This window comes from Anguilla anguilla, chromosome 1 (assembly GCF_013347855.1).
Source record: "Anguilla anguilla isolate fAngAng1 chromosome 1, fAngAng1.pri, whole genome shotgun sequence".
Lineage (NCBI taxonomy): Eukaryota > Metazoa > Chordata > Actinopteri > Anguilliformes > Anguillidae > Anguilla > Anguilla anguilla.
In genome coordinates, this window is record NC_049201.1 from 81617427 (window position 1) to 81639926 (window position 22500).

The 22500-nt window shown below is 41.5% G+C and overlaps 2 protein-coding genes across 4 annotated transcripts in view; one reads left to right on the forward strand and one right to left on the reverse strand.

The window, feature by feature from the left end:
- LOC118226879 (myelin-associated glycoprotein-like) overlaps positions 1–17320 on the forward strand; it is a 103213-nt gene extending 85893 nt beyond the window's left edge. The window contains exons 1-10 of one of the 3 annotated variants that reach the window (XM_035416861.1): positions 4479–4598; positions 7234–7322; positions 7758–8114; positions 8343–8648; positions 8876–9142; positions 10121–10390; positions 10489–10779; positions 12207–12294; positions 13246–13315; positions 15463–17320. In XM_035416861.1, coding sequence (XP_035272752.1) covers positions 7277–7322; positions 7758–8114; positions 8343–8648; positions 8876–9142; positions 10121–10390; positions 10489–10779; positions 12207–12294; positions 13246–13315; positions 15463–16080 — 2313 coding nt within the window. In that variant the 5' untranslated portion in view covers positions 4479–4598; positions 7234–7276 and the 3' untranslated portion in view covers positions 16081–17320. Of the gene's footprint in view, positions 1–4478; positions 4599–7233; positions 7323–7757; positions 8115–8342; positions 8649–8875; positions 9143–10120; positions 10391–10488; positions 10780–12206; positions 12295–13245; positions 13316–15462 lie in introns of those variants that run through there. The other 2 variants (XM_035416851.1, XM_035416842.1) reach the window with 2 other exon arrangements.
- A 203-nt stretch (positions 17321–17523) lies between these two features.
- The window catches only part of LOC118232977 (B-cell receptor CD22-like), a 20669-nt gene continuing 15692 nt past the window's right edge, over positions 17524–22500 (reverse strand). The window contains exons 15-17 of the mRNA XM_035428300.1: positions 22102–22193; positions 21259–21334; positions 17524–19043 (exon numbers count right to left, since the gene is read on the reverse strand). Of these exons, the coding sequence (XP_035284191.1) occupies positions 18807–19043; positions 21259–21334; positions 22102–22193 (405 nt within the window). The 3' untranslated portion in view covers positions 17524–18806. The remainder of the gene's footprint in view (positions 19044–21258; positions 21335–22101; positions 22194–22500) is intronic.

Here is a 22500-nt window from a genome sequence, read left to right on the forward strand (position 1 = left end):
CAAAAGGAGGCAAAACAAAGACTTTACTTAAGGGGAACAAAGGGAACAGAAAGCCTCGCAAGGCGGCTATTACAAACAAAGAAAAAACTCCAAAAAACGCGGGAAAACAAAAATACAAAAATCCCAAAAAAACATAGAGAACAGAGCAGGCAAGGAACAGGCAACAGGCAACGAGGAGGCAAGGAACAGGCAACAGGCAACGGACAGGCAAGGAACAGGCAACAAGCAAGCAAAGATCCAGCACCTGAGTCAGGGAAAAGGGAGACTTAAATAGACACGACGCAGAAGAGACACAGGAGGGCATAATGAACAATCAGGCCATAGAGAGGGAAGGGAACACGAGACAATAAGCAACTAATAATGGGATAATTGAAAACAATAAAACAATTAAACAAGACACAAAGCAGAGGTGCCGCCATCTGGCGGCCCAACCAGGAGTAACAGGGGGAAGACACAGAACCCTGACAACCCTTTAATGTAAAAAACTTATAGCTAAATATTTAACTAAATGTATAAAACATTTAGCTAAACATACGAGACTTTCAGCTGAATGTATAAAACATGAAATATTTGAAGTATGAAATATTTGCTGACTATTTGAAACATTTATAATGGTATAAAACATTTTGCTAAATGTATGCAACCTCCACAGCCCGCCTTACGGTGGTTTACCAAAAGAAATATTCACCTTGCTGTGGACAAATTTTGGGAAGTTAATTTTTGTGATGACTAAACACAACTAACTTTGCGTCAAGAGGTTCCCAGACGAGCCTCCGGTCTCTGGCTCTGGGTGTAACGGTGGTGGTGGTGGTGAACCCAATAGCATAGAAAGGCCGCTGGAGACATGGATGGAGTTGCAAAAAAAAAATAGCAGAGACTTTAATCAGGAGATTAGTGTACAGAAAACTAAGGGAGCTACTCCAGGAAATACGAAATACTCCAGGCTGTGAATAACGCTCAGAGAGCACCCAATCAGAAGCCAGCACAAAGCAGCAGGCTAATGGGCTCAAGACAGAGTGAGGAGCAAAGCAACTAAGGCAGAATAAGTGTTGTGATTCATTAACTCTCGAATCGCTATCAGGTGAACGCACAATCTCATAATCAGAGTGATGGTTATGTCGCCCTCTGGTGACCAGCAGGAGGAGGTGCAGCTTGAATCCTCACAGTGGGAGATGAGTTGTTCCTGTTGGGGCAATGGGAATCCCTCTCCCAGCATGGAGCAGCCGATACTTGTGTCTGTTTCTTAATGTCTTTCTTCAGGTCATCGCCGGAACGTGCAGCAACAATGCCACACTCAGGGTGTGCTCGCATTGGTCAGCACTCCAATAGTAAACAGAGATGAACATTGAACATTGGCATATCCGCCATTTCAAAAACCAGCCTCAGTGCCATTTCACAGGCTTGCCAACTACTGATTTTGATGTTGTTATGCTACACCCTTCCAATGCTGTGGAAACCCCCCTACAAATTAGCATTAGCGGATCCAGACCCCTCATTCTCTTGATCATTTTGAGGATTGTGTACCTTTTACACTTTTCACTATTTTAGATGAAGATTATAGTTCTCCCTCAGCCACAGAAAAGAGAAGGGAGCTAGCCTGGGGGAAAAAGTGCTATATAGAGTTAATTCATACATTTCTCTAACTGTGTGGTCACTGTCTTGTTTGCTAAATAAAGTATTCAAGTTGTTTGTTCATTTTTCTTTTTTTGATAAGCCAACTCATTTCAGCATTTAATAAAATGGAGGTATGCCTAAGTAGTCTACAGTTTGTCTTGCGTCCTGTTTGCCTTGCATGTTGTTAAAAGAATTAAGACCAACCTAGAGATCACTTGCTTCAAATTAAAAAAATTCAAAAACTGAGCCTGAAAGAGCATTATTAGAGCACCAGTTCAAAGTGAGCACCGGACACATTGGACATTATTATTATTATTATTATTATTATTATTATTATTATTATTATTATTATTATGTAATAATGTAAAATGTAAAAATGTAAAATTCCACCCAGATTAACCTTCAAAAATAACAAAGGAAAACAACAAAGTAAAATTACAAAAATGGTATCCTAGGGGAAGGAATCCTTATCCAGCTGGGATCACACCCTATACAGCGAATAAAGGGACTAAACGAGAGTTAGGGTAGGACTGGAGAAAATGGGGTCAAGCACCTTCTAGAATCCACTGGGCAATCAAAGTAGTAGGGCTAGGCAAGAAATTAAAATGAGGTCAAACAAGCATCATCAACTAAATGATCACAATCCAAAAGTACAGAGCAAATTCGAGTCTCCCCGGTAAAATGGCAAACCACGCCTTTTTAAAAGTGAGTAACCGGAGACAGACGGGCAATCTGATGATGAACCAGAGGGAAATCAATCAGATACCCAGCAGAGACAAACAAAACGGAACACAAATGTTTTTATGACTGATGTCATAACAACACTGTAAAGCCTACATAGCATTGTTATAAGCCTGGTGTAACGACTGTTATTACCTTTCAAGACAGCTCTTCAAAGTGTTACCAACTTTTTAATGCGTCCTAACTAATTAGGTTGTGTATCCAGAATCTGTGAGCCCTTAATTTGATTGAATGGAAGTGGAGGGGCAGAGTACCGGCTGTTATGAATCATTTCAAATGTGGGGAATCAGCGTTTTACCTTTTCATAAAATACTCTTTGAAATGAATGGGGTCCAACATCAGGATTGTGTTTTCAAGCCTTCCGCTGTTATACAGTCTCAGAGTGCTACTGATTTCATATCATTCATTCATTTTCATTTCAACTTTATACCAGACTCATCTTAAAAAGAGGTCCATGGCAGAAGTAAAAAAATAAAAAAATAAATAAAATAATAATAATAATAATAATAATAATAATAATAATAATAAATAAAATTAAAATAAATAATAATAATAATAACAACAACAACAATAATAATAATAATAATAATAATAATAATAATAATAATAATAAATAAAATTAAAATAAATGTATATAAATAAATAATAATAATAATAATAAACATTTTTAAATAATAATTTAATTTTGTCTGTGTATGCTGACTACTAGATTATATATCCACAAAAGAAAGAATACACACCAGGGGGAGTCACTGCGCTGGTTAATAACATTTCTGAAACGTATGCAGATTCCCTCAGTATCAGAGATGTGTGTAGTAAAGACAGGACGGATCAGATCTGTATTTGTTTTTAATCACTCAGTTCAAAGAGAGGTGAGAACCTCCCAGACTCAGCTGAAGGGCTGAAATGCTCTGTACAATCCCATTGAACTGGATCAACCAACAATTGTCTTTAACTTTGACTGACAGTAAAATGCAGGTCCTATTTTTCCAATTCACAATATGAGAGTCTGCCAAAGCCAGAAATAACCTAATTCAATTTGTAATGCTTAACATTATTAGAAGGATATATACAAAATGGGACAAAATTTTGAGAAATGTTACTATTTTATGTTGACTTGTTTTATGTTGACCATGAAAATGTGCGTGCGTGCGTGCGTGCGTGCGTGCGTCTGTGTGTGTGTGCCTGTGTGTGTGTGTGCGTGTGTGTGTGTGTATGTACATGCGTGTGTGTGTGTGTATGTGTGTGTGTGCCTGTGTGTGCGTGCGTGTGTCTGTGTGTGTGTTTGCAGGTGTGGCAACTTACAAGTATCAGAAACACACTGGGACTACGCAAGAAGAGGACAATGACTACCAGAACCCTGGAGATGGAAAAACTGAGATCAGATGCTGTGGTCCATTAAAAATATGAGCTTGTTGTGTTTCCTTAAAAACTGTTGTCTTTAAAATTTGAATGCGGAGGGTCTCTTTAATTTACGGTGCACTTTCAGGCACTGTGAGCATTTAGGCAGTGACACAATTGTTTAGAGATGTTGAGAGACAACAACAACAGATTTAAAATTAAAATGAAACACCTAGAATCAATCTAGACCTTAGTTAGCTTTCCTGAGCATAAACCAAGGATGTAGTGACATAGCTGGCCAAGAAACAACTGTGCAGCCATTTGTTCAATTACTTGGCCCCTCAAAATGGGGGGGACTGTGTCTGAATAGAGCTGTGGTTCCAAAATGTTTCACTCAATGTAGACATAAATACTTACACATCGAAGCTGGCAGTCTGCACTTTAAATTCATATTTATTGTTTAAAATATTAAAATTCAATTTGCTCGAATACAGATGGGAAAAAACACATACAAAAGTGTATTAAATACTTATAGATTGCACTGTAAACACCCACTGTGGCAATACATCTAACAAAATTCAAAATTAAACAATAATAATAATCCTCAACATTGCTCAACAGTGCATATTTCAGCATGTTCGTGTTATTGTACTATGACAGAGAAAAAGTTTAAGTTCAGTAGCTATTTCAGAGATGGCAGGAAATTGTGCAAACTGTATGGCCCCATTTTTTCTTATGAGCGTTAGCCAATAATACGCACATCATGCATCACTTCCCCAGCATGCTTCAGGAAAGACCACGTATAAGCAGTTTCGGTTTTGTGTACGTTTATGCTTGTGCTCTGCAGGCTGAGGGTCAGTGTGCAGAGGAGAGATACAGACTGGATATTCTTCTGTTCTACAGTAAGTATATTTCCACCTGTCTAGCACTTGGTTCAGTCACATTACAGACTGTACAGATACAGTCTTCATGCTGTAACTGTCATTAGCATTTAATTACAATGAACTGTTTTTAAGTTCCTTTATCCTCTCAATAATGGACGTGTTTTATGATAATTTCTTGTCAGAATACATTGCGCCAGTGAATGATTTTTAAACTTTTTTTGTATTTCTTTTTTTTTTTACCGAAATATCGAGAAATTATTGTCTGGGTATCAATGATGTTTACCTCACATATTAAAATGTATTTTCAGAAATTTCAACTCATACAAGCAGTCTAATATTGCTGAACTGGTGCTTGTTACAGGCTATATCTTGTTATAATTCTTACAGTACATTTAACTGAAAATGCATGCTAATAATAAATGAGCCTTTTTATTTATTTCAGCCATTTTTATCCATAGTCATTTTTAAAGTGTTTGCTTTCATGTTGTCTTGAAGTGAAATTTGAGTTTGTATGGCTGTATATCACTGAATAAACAAACATGGGTCCTCAGTGCCCATATTTCTACAATCGATTAAAGCACGACTGCATATGATTTGGAGATGCAAGGAATTTGTGCTTGCTCACATATTAGAGATAACAATATAATAATAATTCAAAACCATTTCTTAGGAAAGTATAACCTTGTCAGTTTGGGCACATAAATCCAGTGTAATTCAATGCTATGGACCACATGAACGATAAAATACCATTCCTAACAGTGACTGTTGTGGCATAGGCGTTGGAAGAGAACCAGGAAGGCACACTTGCAAACAGCTTTAGGATAAGAGCCATACAGGCAAGGCAAGGCAAGGGAAGGCACAGCAAGGGAAGGCAAGGCAAGGGAAGTTTGTTTGTATAGCACATTTCACACACAGAGGCAATTCAAAGTGCTTTACATAAAATAGATAAAAAGGAAAGAGCATAAAAATAGTAAGTAAAAGTACAGCAGCTGCACTCTTCACACCTGAAGAGGTCTGGTGCTTCAGCCAGTTGGGAGGTGCTGTAAAACATATTTCATGGGTCTAACCTGTCAGCTGTTCATGGATTTATCTAATGGTTAAACATTTATCGCCAATGGTATAATACATAGTGCATTAGAGTATTCACTAAACAACATTTCACTGCCATAGAAGAGCAAGTACTACAAAAAGGCTAACTGCATGCAGGAAAATAAAGAAAGACGTTGCTGCTGTCAATTTATTCTGTGAATAATGTGTAGTTGTGTTTAAAATAATTATTGCAGACCTTGACATGGGCACAGTATATTTACTTCAGTGCGCAATTAAAAAAGAAATTTATAATCTGTCCCTCCATTATCTATACCCGCTTATTCCTGGGCAGGGTCGAGCCTATCCCAGCATGCACTGGGTGAGAGGGAGAAATACATCCTGGACCACAGAACTGCACAATAACTAGAAGGGAAACATGGGCATGTGGTTCCTTTCCATTCTATTCAATTGATACTTCCGCATGTGGCACCACCGCAAGATGGCCGCCATCGCCCTGAAATAGAATTATTGATGAGTCTGCCATGTACATCCGATCAGTGTTGTTGAAATTCATTGAACCCCCTCCAGTGCAAATTATGCACCAAAAGCTCCCATTGTGTTGATCAGTAGAAGCAGCTTATAACATTTTTATTTTATTCCTGGATCAAAAAGTTTTCTAAATATGACCAAATATCACTATTCTGATTGCGTTGACGAGGCGCGCTGATCTATGATTGGCTAAGAACAAAACCAATGAGATATGTAACAGTGTCATGAAACAACCATAGTAGCTTCACAGCATCGTCCCGTGATGGTGCACGTCTGCAAAGTTGATTCATTTTATTCTCAGACTACATTTACAGAGCTGTGGGTACAGCTAAATAGCTCACTAGCTACTTGTTGCCAACAGTTATGAATTTCACAAGCTTAGCTAGCTAGCAGCTGTTGACTTGGTGTTTTTACCTTGCACATAATAAAAGTGTCAAATGCTTTGACGTGAGTACTATTTCCGAAGACAGAACATCTGAAGTTATGTGTTGTCAGTCTATTAACTGTATGGGGGAACAGCATCTGTTGGCTACATGGCAGTTCGCAAATAGCCTTGTCTAACTAGCTCGCTAGCTAGATTATATTAGCTATCGGTTATAAAGTCAATTCCGTTGTTATCTTGTAAATAATAATATTACGGGTTCATATCTCAAGTTAAGTCTTGTTAGAGTATAGAATATGATGATGAAAACTATGGATGATGAATTAAGAAAAATCTACAAGCACATCTAGTCTGAAAATTAATGGTATTAATTTATACTCCTTTTAAGTGACCTGTGAAAGGTTAGCTATAGTGTAAAAGTTTGTGGTTAGCCTTATGGACAGACAGTGGTTGACTCATTTAACTGACTTCGGAAAAACCCTACAGTGACGGCTTACAAGGCAAGCAGCAGCTCTATGGGACATTTATAAGGGGAATAACAGGATAAATAAACAGAACCAATAAAATCCAGGTAAAATCCAAAATCCAACCCAGTGAGCCTCACTGTTGCTGGTCGATAACAGGGCAGAATGGGAGCTTCATGTAAACAGTCTGTCTATTGGTTAATTTGCTGAGTGTGTTTCTCCTCTCCAGATCAGCTCCACCCAGTGCCTCTGCCCCTCACTAATACTGAGACATGATTGGAGCAGAGAGATTCATCCTCATTGGCTGCCTGCTGCAAGGTGGGGCTTGGTGTGGGTGGAGTTATAGAATGTTCATTGCTACAATACGGAGTCGTTTTGTGGTGATTTGACCAAATATTAATATTAATTTATTTATGCAAAACTGAAGAGAAAAGAAAGTAGTTAGCAACAACAATGAATAATTAAATAAGTAGGAATATAGTGTAAAGTCACTGTTGATCATACATTTGCTAAAAATCTGTCATGGATGCACTGCACAACTATTTGGTAACAGTATTTGAAAATATCCATGTGCTTTATATGAAGTGTTTATCATATTTATGGTGTTAGGTATGAGTTATCAGACATTCTAATGTTGCATTTATGTTAATCTATTTTTAACATGAACCAGGCTTGTACAGTGTAGTGTGATTTCTCTGTGCTGTAGGATCACCAGTGTAATATTGTGACAGAGCTGTGTTGTGTGTGTTGCAGGAGCCCTGGGCAGAGAGTGGGCAATCTGGATGCCTCAGAGTTTAGAAGCTCTGAGTGGATCCTGTGTGCTGATTCCCTGCAGATTTGATATCCCATCTGCCTGGGATTATAGACTGGCATACGATCCACCTTCAGTTTCAGGCCAATGGTTTAGATATAGAATTAAAGTGTTTGATTCTCACAGCCAATCTGCATCTTCTCTGCGTGGAAAGATAACTGGAGACTTGTTGCAGAAAAACTGCACTACAGTCCTGGAGAACCCTCCAATCAGTTATGGTGGTTATTATTACTTCAGATTAGACAGCCCATATCTGAAACAGACTTTTACACAACAAAGTGTTCAAATTAATATCAAAGGTAATGTACTTTCTGGTCAATGTCAAATTTCTGTGTAAACTGTCCATGGTGTGTTTGCCATAACTGTAAAAGCATATGAAGCTTAAGTGGTAAATACCATATATAGTAGAATTTTTATGTATGCTAGTCAGGCACTATTGATGTGGTGATTAGTGTGTGCTCTGAGTGCTGTGAGTCTCTAATCCTGAGACTGGCAGTAACCCATCCTCATGTCTCCATGTCTCCTAGACTCTCCACCCAAACCCAAGTTAACCCTAGAGAAGGTGGAGGTGATGGAGGGGACCTCTGTGAGTTTGAGCTGTTCTGCTGCAGCCCCCTGTCCCGAACTCCCCCCAAATCTGACATGGACCCCCAGGCTGAGTGACAGTTTGGATCAACTGCAAGAGAATGAGGATCGAACCAAATCTGTGTCTTCTGTTCTGACCTTCACTGCTTCCCACTTCCACCATGGGCAGAACATCACCTGCAAGGCACTTTACACACTGCAACAAGGAGACATTCAGAAGACATCCAGTCTGACTCTTAGAGTTCTATGTAAGAGAGATTTTTTAAAGCAAGGCATTTTTAGTAATAATAATAATAATAATAATAATAATAATATTTTAAAGCTTTTGCCATAGTCAGTGTGCTGCACAGAATAAACAGCATAAGTAAATAATTACCAAATTTGAATGATCTAAAGTAGTGTCATCCTTTCAAGGCAGATTGTTACACCACAAAAAAATGACAAATCAAGAGTGTCATATTTTTATATCTCTTAGATCCTCCTAAGAACACCTCAGTGTCAGTCAGTCCCTCTGGATCAGTGTTTGCGGGCAGCTCTGTGACTCTGACCTGCAGCAGTAATGCCAACCCAGCAGTGCAGAAGTACACCTGGTATAAAGTGAATGGGACAGAGATGAACACTGTAGGAACTGGACAGAATCTCACCTTCAATGTGACTGAGTCCAGTGGCAGTGAACAGTACTACTGTGAAGCACAGAATGAACATGGCAAGGAGAACTCAACTGTACAACTGGAAGTTGCCTGTATGTTTGCCATTATATCAATTATATGTTCATTTATATATATATACATATTAATTTATATGATGTATCTTGTTATTACCACAGTAATGTACATGTGTATTTCTTGCATACACCTGTGCCAGATAATCAGATTTTCCATCCTTTGTAATATCTAACAAGAGATAAGAGACAAGAGTTGTTTGAACAGGGATTAGGTGTAGGAGTCGATCAGGACTGGAAAAAAAAATGTAACAGAGCAACAGATAGTAGTGCAGTGCTTCATTACCATTAGACCGCAAGCACTGACGGCAGCTGTATTAACATTAGACCACAAGACCTCAAGGCAGCTTGTACTGGCACATGCAAGTGTTTCTCAGTGGAGTCAAAAGGGGCAGAAAGTGTGTGGGAAAATTATTTATTATTTATGATTAATATCTGGATGGCAGTGCAGCGTAATGGCCAGTGAAGGTTGCAGGTTTGAATCCCAGGCGGGACATTGCGATGTGCCCTTGAGCCGCGTACATCCTGAATTGCTTCAGTATTTATCGATCTTATAAATAGCTACTATGCAAAAATGCAAAGGTTGTATAAGTCGCCCTATATAAAGATGTCAGCTAAATGCCCATTGGAAAAAAAAAAAAAATATATATATATATATATATATATATATATATTTAAAATGATTTGCCAGGCCAACTTCCCCAATGATTTAAATCTAATGATTTTTCCATAACCTGTGCATAACAAAAAAAAATAATTATCAAAGAAGTGTCAGTATCTGTCTATTTACGCAAATTTGGTGTATTTCTTTTAAAAAGATTGCAGGATCATTTTGATTGTGAGTTAGAAAATGAATATGAAAGTGCATGGGTCATTGCATTTGCACTCTGCTTAATAGAGTTGATTTTTTTGTTTTGTTCATTAACTGTTTATTTTTGAATACAGTAGGACAGGTTGCTACATTCCTTTTTAAAAGGCAAATTATATATATTTTTCCAGATCCTCCTAAGAACACCTCAGTATCCAACAGTCTCTCTGGTTCAGTGTTAGCGGGCAGCTCTGTGACTCTGACCTGCAGCAGTAATGCCAAACCAGCAGTGCAGAACTACACCTGGTATAAAGTGAATGGGACAAAGATGAACACAGTAGGAACTGGACAGAATCTCACCTTCACTGTGACTGAGTCCAGTGGCAGTGAAACGTACTACTGTGAAGCACAGAATGAACATGGCAAAGAGAACTCGACAACTGTGCAGCTGAATGTAATATGTATGTTCAACATTTGGATTTATTATATAATTGCATAAATCATATTACTGCTATATGTGAACAACATTAATATTTGTAACTGTGGATCCTGTGTTCAGACGTGCCTCAGATCTCTGGCTCTGGGAGCTGCAGCAGAACTGCAGCAGAGATCAGCTGCTCCTGTGAGAGCCGTGGGAATCCCTCTCCCAGCATGGAGTGGCATGTGTCTGGACTGCGGGTCTCTAACTCTACTGACAGAGTCATCAGGGAGGAGCAGCTGGGGAACACAGGCCTGAGGAGCTCCCTCACCATGCGCCAATCACAGGGAGACACGCCCACTCTCCTCTGCGTCAGCACCAACACTCTCGGCTCCTCCAGCCTCCAGCTCCGGGCACCACAGCAACATTCGGGTAAATGAGCACACATTTCTCTTATTTAAGATATTTCTGCGTCATGCACTAATATAGAGAGGAGCCCATTTTGATGCTTTTATTTAAGGGTTTGTACAAGCAGTGTTGTGAAAAAGTATTTGCCCCTTCATGATTTTCTCTAGTATTGTATATTTGTCACTTTGAATCATTTCATGTCTTTAGACAAAATGTAATATAAGACAAAAAGAAACTAAGTAAACACAAAACACATTCAATTTAATTTGTTTAATGAAACAATTGATCAAACACCCATATCACCCAAAGTAATTACCCAATTAGTTACTCAATCAACCAATTAACCAAATTTAATTGTATTGTAAAGCGTCTTTGAGACCATGAAAAGCTATACTATATAAAATACATTTATTATTATTATTATTATTATTATTATTATTATTATTTAATAATTGATGATTAGCTTCAGCCGGTTGAACCCAGACTGGCTTGATTGCAGCCAGCCCTGTTGAATCTGAACCTCACTCATATTGAAACTCACCATCAGAGTGATGTAGTCACCGAAAGGTTTCTTCAAGCGCACTATGCCGAGATCAAAGAAAATTCCAGAAGAGAGGAGAAAAGAGCCTGACTGGAAACGGTTACAAGGCCCTTTATAAGCTTCTGCCGAACCACAGTGAGAGCCATTATCGCCACACAGAGAACACTTGGAACACTGGTGAATCTTCCCAGGGGTGGTCGGATTGCCAAAATTTCTCCAGGGATGCAGTGACAACTCATCCAAGAAAACCTACCAATTTGGAGTGGGCTAAAATTCCTCCACAGCGATGTGAAAGACTGATATCAAATTATAGAGAGTGTATGCAGTTAATAGGTTGTGCATCAGTTATTAAGTTTGATGAGTGCAATTATTTTTTCACATCGGTGAAATGAATGAGTTCACTCGGGTTCCTTTTGTCTAATATTACATTTGGTCTGAAGTTCTGAAATGCTTGTAGATGTTTCTTAATCCATCGGCCATCTTTGGTGGTCCAGGCAGGCTACAAGTAAGTCCCACCATGGCCATGCTCTCCGTAGACCAGCCTTGCGCAGCCTTGCGCAGCCTTGCAGAGAGACCGGCGCCAGATAGTCAGCAGCTCTGCGCAGATGCATCCTGATGATAAAACTTCATTCCAATAGCCTACAGCAAAAATTCCATCACGATAACGAAGAAATGAGCCACAAAAATAGTTGAACAGCCATTTACTTAACTCGCTCAAGTTACTTCGTTAACATTTGGTATGTGGTCAAAACGTATGGGAAACTTGGTTTCGGTTATGTAAATGAGATATGCAATAGAGGAAATCAGAAAGCAAATACTTTTTAATGGCATTGTATATTTATTCATTTGTTAATTTATTTTTTGTCCAAAGTGTGTTTCTCGGTATCTAACTGAAATGTTCTTTGTTCAGGTTTCGGCAGTCCTTCACTGCTGATTGCTGCAGCTGCCGGTGCTGGTGCCATGATGATGATATGCCTCACAATGCAGCTCATTCTAAAGTAAGAGAAACTGGGGCCTGGACAGTCAGTATGAAGGGAAACTTCACCCTGGTTCCATGTTATTGTGTGATATTACTCAACCCCACTGCTGGGGTCATCGTCTTTAAACTGAGCTCATGTAGATGTGCCCCTGTCCCACATCCAGAACATGCCTCTAAACCTCCACGCGTTGCTATGACATTGACAGTGGGCATGGTTGCCCCGACGACGTGAATTGTGTCACTCAAGCAGATTTCCTTTCAGAACTGGAATTGGATTTTCAGGAGAAGCAATATCCACGTCTGAAAGAATGTAAAGGGCTGTAACTGGCACTTTCTCTAGACCACATTATCGGTGGACAAATTCACCAACCATGGAAATTTGATTTCATGGAAATTTTCTCTTTTAATGTTCGGGTGGAATCTAGCAAAAAGCATTTCTCGTTCAATGAGTTTGACGGTCATAGACTAGAATAAACTAGAATAGACTGGTGAGTTGAGGAGGCGGGGTGGAGGGGCGTGGTTGTGAATGATATGTTGGTAATCCGACCAGAAACAGAGAACATTTATCATTTTTGAGGGATAAAATGACTCCTGTGATGCCTCCTTACTTCCAAAAGAAAACAGATGAGCTCCACCAACAACCATAAGATAACAACCATAAAAGCAACACCAATAGAGATTGGTGGATGCGTTCTGGTTACTTCTTTCATTTTTTTCCCCATTCATTCTCCATGAGCTGAGGGAGGCAGAGTACAAATAATTTCCTGTTTGGTTTTGATTTGATGATGGGAGCTGTTTTGCTACAGCGCAGCCCCCTGTGATGCTGTGATTCCAATATACTGAAAGTGCTGTATAAACAAAAACAGGCCTACAGTAAAATGCTTAAAATGTAAAACTGATCTCCATGGTGATCGTAATGTGAGTGGGGAATGCGCTGTATGTCAGCAGTGTTGTTCCCTCTGGATTTTAGGAAAAAGAGAGACAGCCAGTATTCTGGAAGTAGAATGAAGGATGGCGAAGGGCTCACACTGACAGATGAGGTGAGTCTGAGCCCTGTGTCACACACACACACACACACACACACACACACACACACACACACACACGCACACACACATACACACACACACACACACACACGTCTGAACAGGAACAAGAATTTCAGGGGTGGAACTCGTGGGGAAAACTCTGACATCACACTTCGGCTCCCTAAAACCCTGGAAATTTTGGGGAAAAAAAAATACAAAAAATAAAAAAATCCCTACAAAAGATTTTTAAAATCCCTACTCTTCAAAGGATACAGAAAGTCTCCTTCCTTCTTCTCTGTCTGTTTCTCTACACAGTCTCTGTAGCTGCCCTATCATTTCCTTCCCCAATGCATTTCAATTCCATGTCGCATGACAGAAAGTTTTCACTTTCTGCTCTGTGAATCCAGAACCTGACAGTAACCAGAACTAAGTCAAATTCATATGTAGTTGAAGTATTCTAACTCAATGGATGCGGGTAAAATTTGTAAACAAATACCTGCAGAATTCTTCAGGGAAATACTTCACTAACAGAAGCGTACAACCATATGAGCTAATGCTCTTGTTGTGTATTTTGCTTGAAAAGGATATTTTTTGAAGTAATCAGCCAAACTTTTACATAACATAACATAACATAGCATAATGACAAAACAAGCTAATCAGCCCAACAATGCTCACAATTTTCCAGACAGAATTGTACCTAAGTGCTCTGATTACATACAGACAATAATAATAATATATATCTAACATCTTATCAAGCCTGGTCTCGAAAAAGAGTTTTTGCCTCTACTACATGACCTGGCAGGCTATTCTACACAGTGACTACTCTCTGCATTAAAAAAAATGCTTTAAAAAGAACACTGAAATTTGAATTGGATAAACCTAAAATTCAAATTCAGTTTGTTATACCTATATTATTTTTTTTTTAGGTTTTCTCAATTGGAATTTTTTTTTTGTTTGTTTAATTCAAATGGTTTATCCAATGAAACTTTTTTTTTTTTTTAGTGTATTTGAAGTATTTGCTCCAGGTCTGATTTAACCTATGGTCCAACGGCACCTATGACGGAGGTGTTATGCCTTTGGTATGATACTTAGGATTTAGTGTTCAATGGGCCATCCTAGCTATTCCAGAGCTCTTGAACTGTCTCAGCTAGGCCTTTAGAAACAGGGCAGTTCAGCCTTGACCCAGTGCTTTCCTGTCTGTCGCAATGCTTCATTCCTGTTTCACAACAGCGCAGTGCTGGCAAACACGGGTCACGTCCTTTGAGTTAAAAGTCAAACAAATTTAAGCAAACAACAACTATCTCAATTATTGCATTAAATTTGATAAAACTTAACTAAAAATATATAGAATTTAGATTTTTTTTAAATAAGTCCTGGTAGTTTTAAACAGGTTATACAGTATATTCAAGTGCTAACCAGTCATCAGTTATAGCCAGTAAGTATCAGTAGTCAGCATCATTTGTCACTAATAAAGTAGAGCATGTCTGCATACAATATTCATAATGGGAAAATCATTCACTCATTTTCAAGTCTGCACTCTCAGAAATAAATGGTAAACGGACTGCATTTATATACCGATTTTATCCAAAGCGCTTTACAATTGATGCCTCTCATTCACCAGAGCAGTTAGGGATTAGGTGTCTTGCTCAGGGACACTTCGACACGCCCAGGGCGGGGGATCGAACCAGCAACCCTCCAACTGCCAGACAACCGCTCTTACCTCCTGAGCTATGTAGCTAAGGTACGCAAGGGTACAAATTCAAAGTACAAAACCGTATCTCTAAACGTACTAGTGACAAGCAATTGTACCTTTCTAGGTACTGAATGGTACCTTTTTTTCTGAGAGTGCATTTACAACAGGGTAGACAGAACTGACCATGCCTCATTCTCTGATATTTATGATGCCGTCGATCATTACTGTCTAGAGTTGTGATAGGAAAGTGAAGTTTCACGGATTCAGTAATGGGTGGAGCCACAATTTTCAGCCAGTCATTTGCCTCCCCCAACTAACAAAAACCTTTTGGAATGTTAGAAATCTGTGAACAGTGCACAGGAAGCGATAGACCTGTACCTCGTCATTTCACTTGTGATTTTGGCATATTCTTCTATCGACCTTTTTCAAATTCGCACCTTTCTTTTCCTTTTGACCTCTTGATCAGACGGCCGCTCAAGATGAGGAATCGATCTACGCCAACAAGACCATGCTGTCGGAGGCGGGTGCGGTGGAAAAGGGGGACGAGGGCGCCCTGCACTATGCCACCGTGGATTTCTCCAAACTTCCCGGCACGGGTGGGGAACACGGAACGGGCATCGTCCGGGGCACTTCCAAACGTACGCCCGACTACGCAGTGATCCGACACAAATCCAGGGAAGAGAGAGAAGGAGGAGAGGAAGAAGGTGATGAGGCAAAGGAGGAGATGGGGAAGGAGGGCCAGGCTGAGCTGGGCACAGAGAGGGAGTCAGCCGAGGCGGGGGGCAAGAAGGAGGAGGAGTCTCGGCCGAATCTGAGCCCACAGGCCTCCGTCAACCCTGAGCCCACGGAGGAGGCCACCTACGGGAACATCTGCCGCTCCAGGCCCACTAAGAGGGCACGGCAGGGACTGCAGCAGCCGCCCCGGAACCCTGCTGCAGAGGAGGAGCAGGAGGAGCAGCGCCAGGAGGAGAACTCAGCAGGAGGCCAGGAGGACATTTACGTGGACGTCATGAGCCCCCTGACGGAGGGTAACGGAAAGGGAACGGAGGAGAGTGCGTACGCCGAGGTCAGGAAGCCCAAATAAGTCACCATGGAGATAGGCCAACTCATCACACCACGCTGCACTCTCATAATGCCAGGTTTTACTTTACAGCACGATACATAACATGCGTTATGTTGCAGTACAGATGTTACGCTAGATTACGCCGTCATACTGTTATCCACAATCTTCCAGGCACTGTAGTAGGACCATGCACATACAGTACATAACAGCCATACTTTGCCATGTGCTCTTTTCAGTATGCTATGCTACATTACGATACCTTACACGTTGTCACCTTATGTTACATTAGCATATAGAAGTTGGCAGTATTTTTACTTACAATGTGTTACATTATAATGGCGCTTTACATCGTGTTACCTTACATTACGTTTAACAGCATGTTCACTTGCAGTGTGTCACATTACATTATGTCAGCATACAAAATTAACAGTTTTTTTAAAAGTGTACGGCTCTTCACAATGTGTTACGTACCACCAATTATGTAATGTTTACGTTACAGTGTTACCGTTATACTACCAGCGGTGACTGTTTTTTCCATGTTTGTGAGCAAGCCATTGTGTGAGGAGTCACATTATGGTCCATTACTTAGCGATGTTACTTTGCTGTGTGTTGCCTTACATTGCATTACCGCTTGTCGTATTTAACCACACAGACATTATTCACAACAGCTGTGTGGGTTTGTGAACCTGAGTCCTGTGGTGGAGTCAGACCAACTGTCTGGACTGCCAGTGAGATTACACAAAACGTCCTCTCATTTCCTGTTTAATATTCATTAAGTCATTAATATATATATATATATATATTTTTTTTTTTTATCGCTGTAAATTATATTGATATCTTTTGCTGGTTTTGAGAATGCGTGCCATTGTGCTCGTTCTGATATTAAATATGTGTTTTAATATCTCATGTTCATAATGTCTGTCACTCAGTGTTTGGATTGTAATTCAGTGATAGGCAGGCCATAAGGGTTTTCAAAGGCTGATCTTGCAGTTGCAATGGCCGTGATCATGTAACACTTCTGCAACTTCCGTTTGTGGAAATTGCACTCACAGTGACAGTATGTTGATTTGTTGTAACATAATTAACAGTGCCTTGTATTTAACTGCATAAGAAAAAGAAAAGCTAAATCTGTCACGTGTATTTATTATATTTAATAAATGTTGCACATTTACATTGCTGTCGATCTGAATCAACAGGAGTTTTGGCCACTTGTTTGCCACACACCGTAATTGGTTGAATAAAAACATTGTATTTTTGTTTATTTTTGTTTCCGAAACGTATTTCATCCAAGTTTCACAACAGTCGTAAACGGTTTTCGCAAGTTCTCCGGGTTTTTCCGTTTGAGCAGCGCGCATTCAAACAGATTAAAGACAAGGCCGGGACCAGTTGAAAGAGCGACAGATCACAGCTAAAAGAAAAGAAGCAGATTGAGTCCAAATTCCAATTTTGTTTTTTTATTGAACGTACCATCCAAGGCTCAATTCCATCTCACTCCAAACTCAGTCCAAAAATACAAACACCACCCAAAGCCGACAGGGGTTGAGGAGATGTAAAGTATATGCAAGTTAAAAAACTGGGAGAGAAACATTCATAAAGGGTAACAGTTTAAAAAATATTAAAATTTTGGCTCAGTTTAGAACACCAGAAAAGTTCCAGCAGCAAGGCAGACAACTATAAACCTTTAAATTTACATAACAGATTGACAGCCTGTGTTTGGATGCGGGAGGAACCCGGATCACCCGTACACAGGGAGAAATTGCAAACTCCACATAGAAATGCCACATCCGGATTCGAACCCGGGGAGCGTCCCACCACGAGGGCGACAGTGCCGTACGCTACACCACCGTACCCCCCCCCCCCTTTCTTTTTGAAGGACGGACTGATCAACACATGAGGGAGGAGCGAGGGGGGGGGGGGCGGATTTCGAGCTAGCAGTCCGCAGGAAGCACGCAGGCTTAGACTGGCTGCATGCGGCCACATGAGCAGGGGGAGGTCGTTTAAACAGACCCCCCCCCTCCCCCCCCTTATGTGAACGGGCTGTGATAGGACTGTGACATCACTAATCAGCCGAACCAATCAGCTGATTCAGCCAGAGCCGGGCGAACAGTCGGAGAATGTTGTGTCTATCGCCAGCGCACACAGACAGGCGGCAGATGAGCAAGTCGGCGGCAGCAGCTGGCTTTTTCGCCAACTTGGCGACTTTGACGTTAGACTTAGCGACTTTCCAGACCCCTTTAGCGATTTTATTCTTAAAAAAGAGTCTAGTGACAAATCAGACATCAGCTTCTTAGGAAAACAGCTGCCAAGACCAATCAGTGGGTCGGCAATCTTTCCGGTGCTTACCACCTCTCTACGGCTCAGACAACCATGGCTGATTGGTGAGTGCACAGAGTACAGAGCATAGCTACACACGTTTTTTGTATGCGAATGAGTACATAAATATGGAAATCGGTGTATGACGACATCTTAGAGATTTCTAGCGACTGTTTGAGCGTGCGTTTGCTTTTTTTTTGGTAAGTGAAAAGCACTCAGTTAGCGATAATTTGTCAGATTCAGTAAATCGAGGGCAGCTAAGAGACAGCAGCTAGGTGGGCACGGATCGCAGAAACCCAATGCTGAAGGCAGGCTCCTCTACGCTCGCCAGCGGGGTCCTCGACCCAAGAACTCGACCCCAGCCTAAAGCCAACACAACGCTCCCCAAAACTCGGTACGGTGGGCAACGCTGACCGGAACCAGGCCCCGGCGCGTCAGGCCTTGACATTGGAGTACTGGGATTTGTAGTCATCCTCGTCCGAAGTGTCGCTGTCACCTTGGCAGTGGGCGCCGCGGGGTCCCGGGGGCCCGGCCTGGGGCGCGAAGGAGACCGTGGTGTAGCACACGTCCGGGTCCTCGTCGCTCGTCTCCGAGTCCGAGTCCGACTCTCGTTCCGTCCACCGCGGGACCGCCTCCTTCACGTTCTCGTACTCCGCCTCCTCCGCCTCCACCTGCAGGCCAGTGAGACACGTCGCAGAGCGGTGGGTTTCGGGGCGACCCCCGCAGGGGTGCGTCCCAAAAAAATCTTAAAATTGCATCCTCCTTTCCTCCGCTACCACCTCGTCTCCTACGCACCCCGGAAACCGATCTGTGTGTCCTCCCTCCCTCCAGCGCCCCCCGATATTTTTGATGACGAGCGGAGCGCACAGAACTGCATTAGCGAAGCGGCTTCAAACTGGTCTCCTACCCCTCCTTTCCCCCACGCACTTCCGGGTGGGAGACGAGCGGTAGTGGGGGAGCGGAGGAGAGGAGGGGGAGGACTGAAAGGTATTCATCACTCATCATCATCACTTCTTTCTTTATCGACCTCTGCGAAACTAGATTCTGAGCGGGGGTAGGGGCGGACTGCAGTCTGAGCCCAAATCGGTTCAAAATGGGCCTTCTGTTGCGTTTTCTCTCAAGGTAGAAATATTAGAAAATGGATCCTTACCTGCACTGTAAAAAAAATGTTTTTAAATTTTACGGGATTTCACTGTTTTTTTTTTTTTTTCAAAACACTGTCAACATCATGTTGAATGACAGCCATCCCATAAAATAACATGAGTTATACAGCATTTTTTTCCTTCATTAAATAGTTTTTCACTGGCAACACTGCTGCCAGTCTTTTCACAATCTTAGTAGGAGATTTTTTTTTTTTCACTGTAGGTGACTTAAAAAATATAGATAAAATAAACCAAAGAACGAGAGCTGAAACATACTGAGCTTTTGAGGTGCTACCAAATTTTCTAAACAGGACGAGAACAGTCTGATGTTTCTGGATCGGCACTGTGCCTGCTCCAGACTGGACAACGGGCTTTAAAGCACCCGTCCACCCACATGCTGTTCTGCGAATTATCATCTCAAACACTCTGCTTGGTCCAGCTGCTTTGTTCCCTGGGTCAGGCTTATTTGAAGTTGCCCAAGAAAGGACTATCTACAGTTACAGTACAGAAACATGCCCCTGAAATACATTTTTGGTAGTGCTTTACAATAAGGTTCCATTAACTGAATTGAGTCAATGCATTAACTAACCTGAACAAAGGATGAACTTACCAAGATGTATTACCAAGGTATTTGTTAACATGAACAAATCATTTACTTGCATTTTATAAAATCATGTCCCATGATTCTCTTTCATGTTTAACTCAATGTCAATAAAGTCTGATTTGTTCCCTTTTTTCTCATTGCAAATATTCGGACGGGAAGTGCTAAAGGAAGTATTTCTCAACTTGAACAAATTGTTCACTAATGTAACACTTGCATGTACACCGAAGAAACCTACGTGCTCGTCCGCAAGCCCCCATTCCACCTTTGTGACGGCTTAGTTAACACAAATAGATGTCAACAGATTAGATAATTATTTTTCGTTCGGGTTAGTTAATTCATTAACTCGTGTTAGTTAATGGATCCTTGGTGTAAAGTGTCACCGCGTTTTTATACTTAAGTAGGATGTTTTCAGTTGTCTATGCTGTTAAACAGGCATTAACAAAGGGTTCTTCACATCCAGTAATCTCTGCTAGTGGTTTTTGTATCTCGTTTGACAGCCATAGAAGGCTGACACCAAAAACACGTGGAGTCGCAAAGACAAAAAAGCAGCACTTCCTTTTTCTCTCTTGTGCGTGGCAAGATGGGCCAATTTTATAACGCTCCCATAAAATGTTTATCTTCCTTTTTAAATATGCAACAATGTTACACAACCATCTTTGGGGCGGGGGGGGGGGGGCGCGGGGGGAATAGGCAAACTGGGAACTTTCCTATTGATGGGGGACAGTAAATGCAGCGACAAAAATGCTGAAGTTAAGAAACTTCCTCCACGTGAAAGGCTTTTGAAATGATGTTGATTTGTCGTATTGCTCGGCTGTAATGGCTGCACCGTTGCCTGGGAAGGCTCTCATCATTTTTGCTGCCCTGGGTGAGACTGCGAACGGGGAGCGGGAGGAGGAGGAGGAGGAGGAAAAGATGAAGATAGCAGTTGTGAACCCAGGTCGGATTCACATGGATTTTTTTTTTTTTTTTAGTTTGGCGCCACCTCACCAAGACAGACACCACCCTAGACGACCGCCCACCTCACCTTGCCTGGACCTTTACGGACCGCTAATACAGACTGCGGTAGATTACTGTGTGCTATTGTGATAGCCCTGTTACATTGTAGGAACAGGTAAACATGGTGCGAAGTTGGAGGGTTACCTCTTGCTTCCTGATGGGCTTGGCCAATTTGCTGTAGACACACTCAGTCTCCTCAGGCTTGGGGTCAATTCTGTTCCTGGGAAGAAAAATGTGCCAGGGGGTCAGGCGGCAATGACTGCTGGTACTTGTAGTTTCCTCTCAATTGGCAGCCAATTAATTAAGCCAATTGGCAGTCTTGAGAATAGGGTGTCTGGACTCTATAGCCAATCAGTGGCTCGAATTAACTCCAAAGCCAGCGGTTTACACCGAAAACCGGCAGAGACTGCACCCCCACAGGATGGGAGTTTGACACCCCTGCCCAAGAACAGTGCCTCAACAGAATGAGCCAAGCGACAACAAAAAACCAGCAAAACCCCACAGTCCTCGTGAACCAGAAATGGGGACCCCAGTGTTAAAATAAACTGCTTCTGTGGAGTGGTGTTAAACAAACTGTTTTTGTTTGCTAAGTTTACTTAGCACCAGTGGGGAACACATGAGTTAACAGTAGCATCATTTTCTCCCCAGAACGTTTTGCTGCATGCTGTACACCTGCGGCACAAATCGCCCATTTTAGCTGTGAGATCACAAACGTGTCACTAGAATGTTCTCAGCTGAACATTCTAATGCTGGTGTAACAATCGCTCCTGGTGATTGAAAGCGACGGGGCTCTAGAACGCCGACTTAGAATTTTCATAGAGTTACCGAGCATGTTGAATATCGAGCCGTACAATTTGGCGAAATGCAGCGTTACGTCACGTATACATTTCTGGAGAAATTAAGTTCTGTTTGTCGCCCTGCGTGCGGGCGAAACAGCTGGCTGCGACGTTGCGCGTCAGTGTCTCCTTATAAGGGCGTGAGCCCCACCCTTTTCCCGGGAATTGCAGGGAGGCGTAGTTGATGCCGTCCTCTTCCGCGGGTCCTCCTCCGTCTCTGTGAGGGAGGCCGGACGACTTCGCCTCAAAAACAACAGAGCACAGGCATCCATTACACACCGAGGAACAGGAACAGTCACTGGTCTTCAAATGGAATCACATTTAAAATGTCAATTTTAATACATTGTTTGTGACTCCACATACCAAGTCATAAGTCGGGCCATGTTAATATTTTTATTTTTTTTTAACCCTTTGAAGAGTATGTTTTTTGAAATGCTTTAATAACCTTCTTCCCTTCCCTTCTTCCCCCACGCTTACTGCATGTTTAGTCCTGTGCTCTTTCTACAGGCCTCTCATTCAAATCTGCCATTTTTTATTCACCTTTCATTTT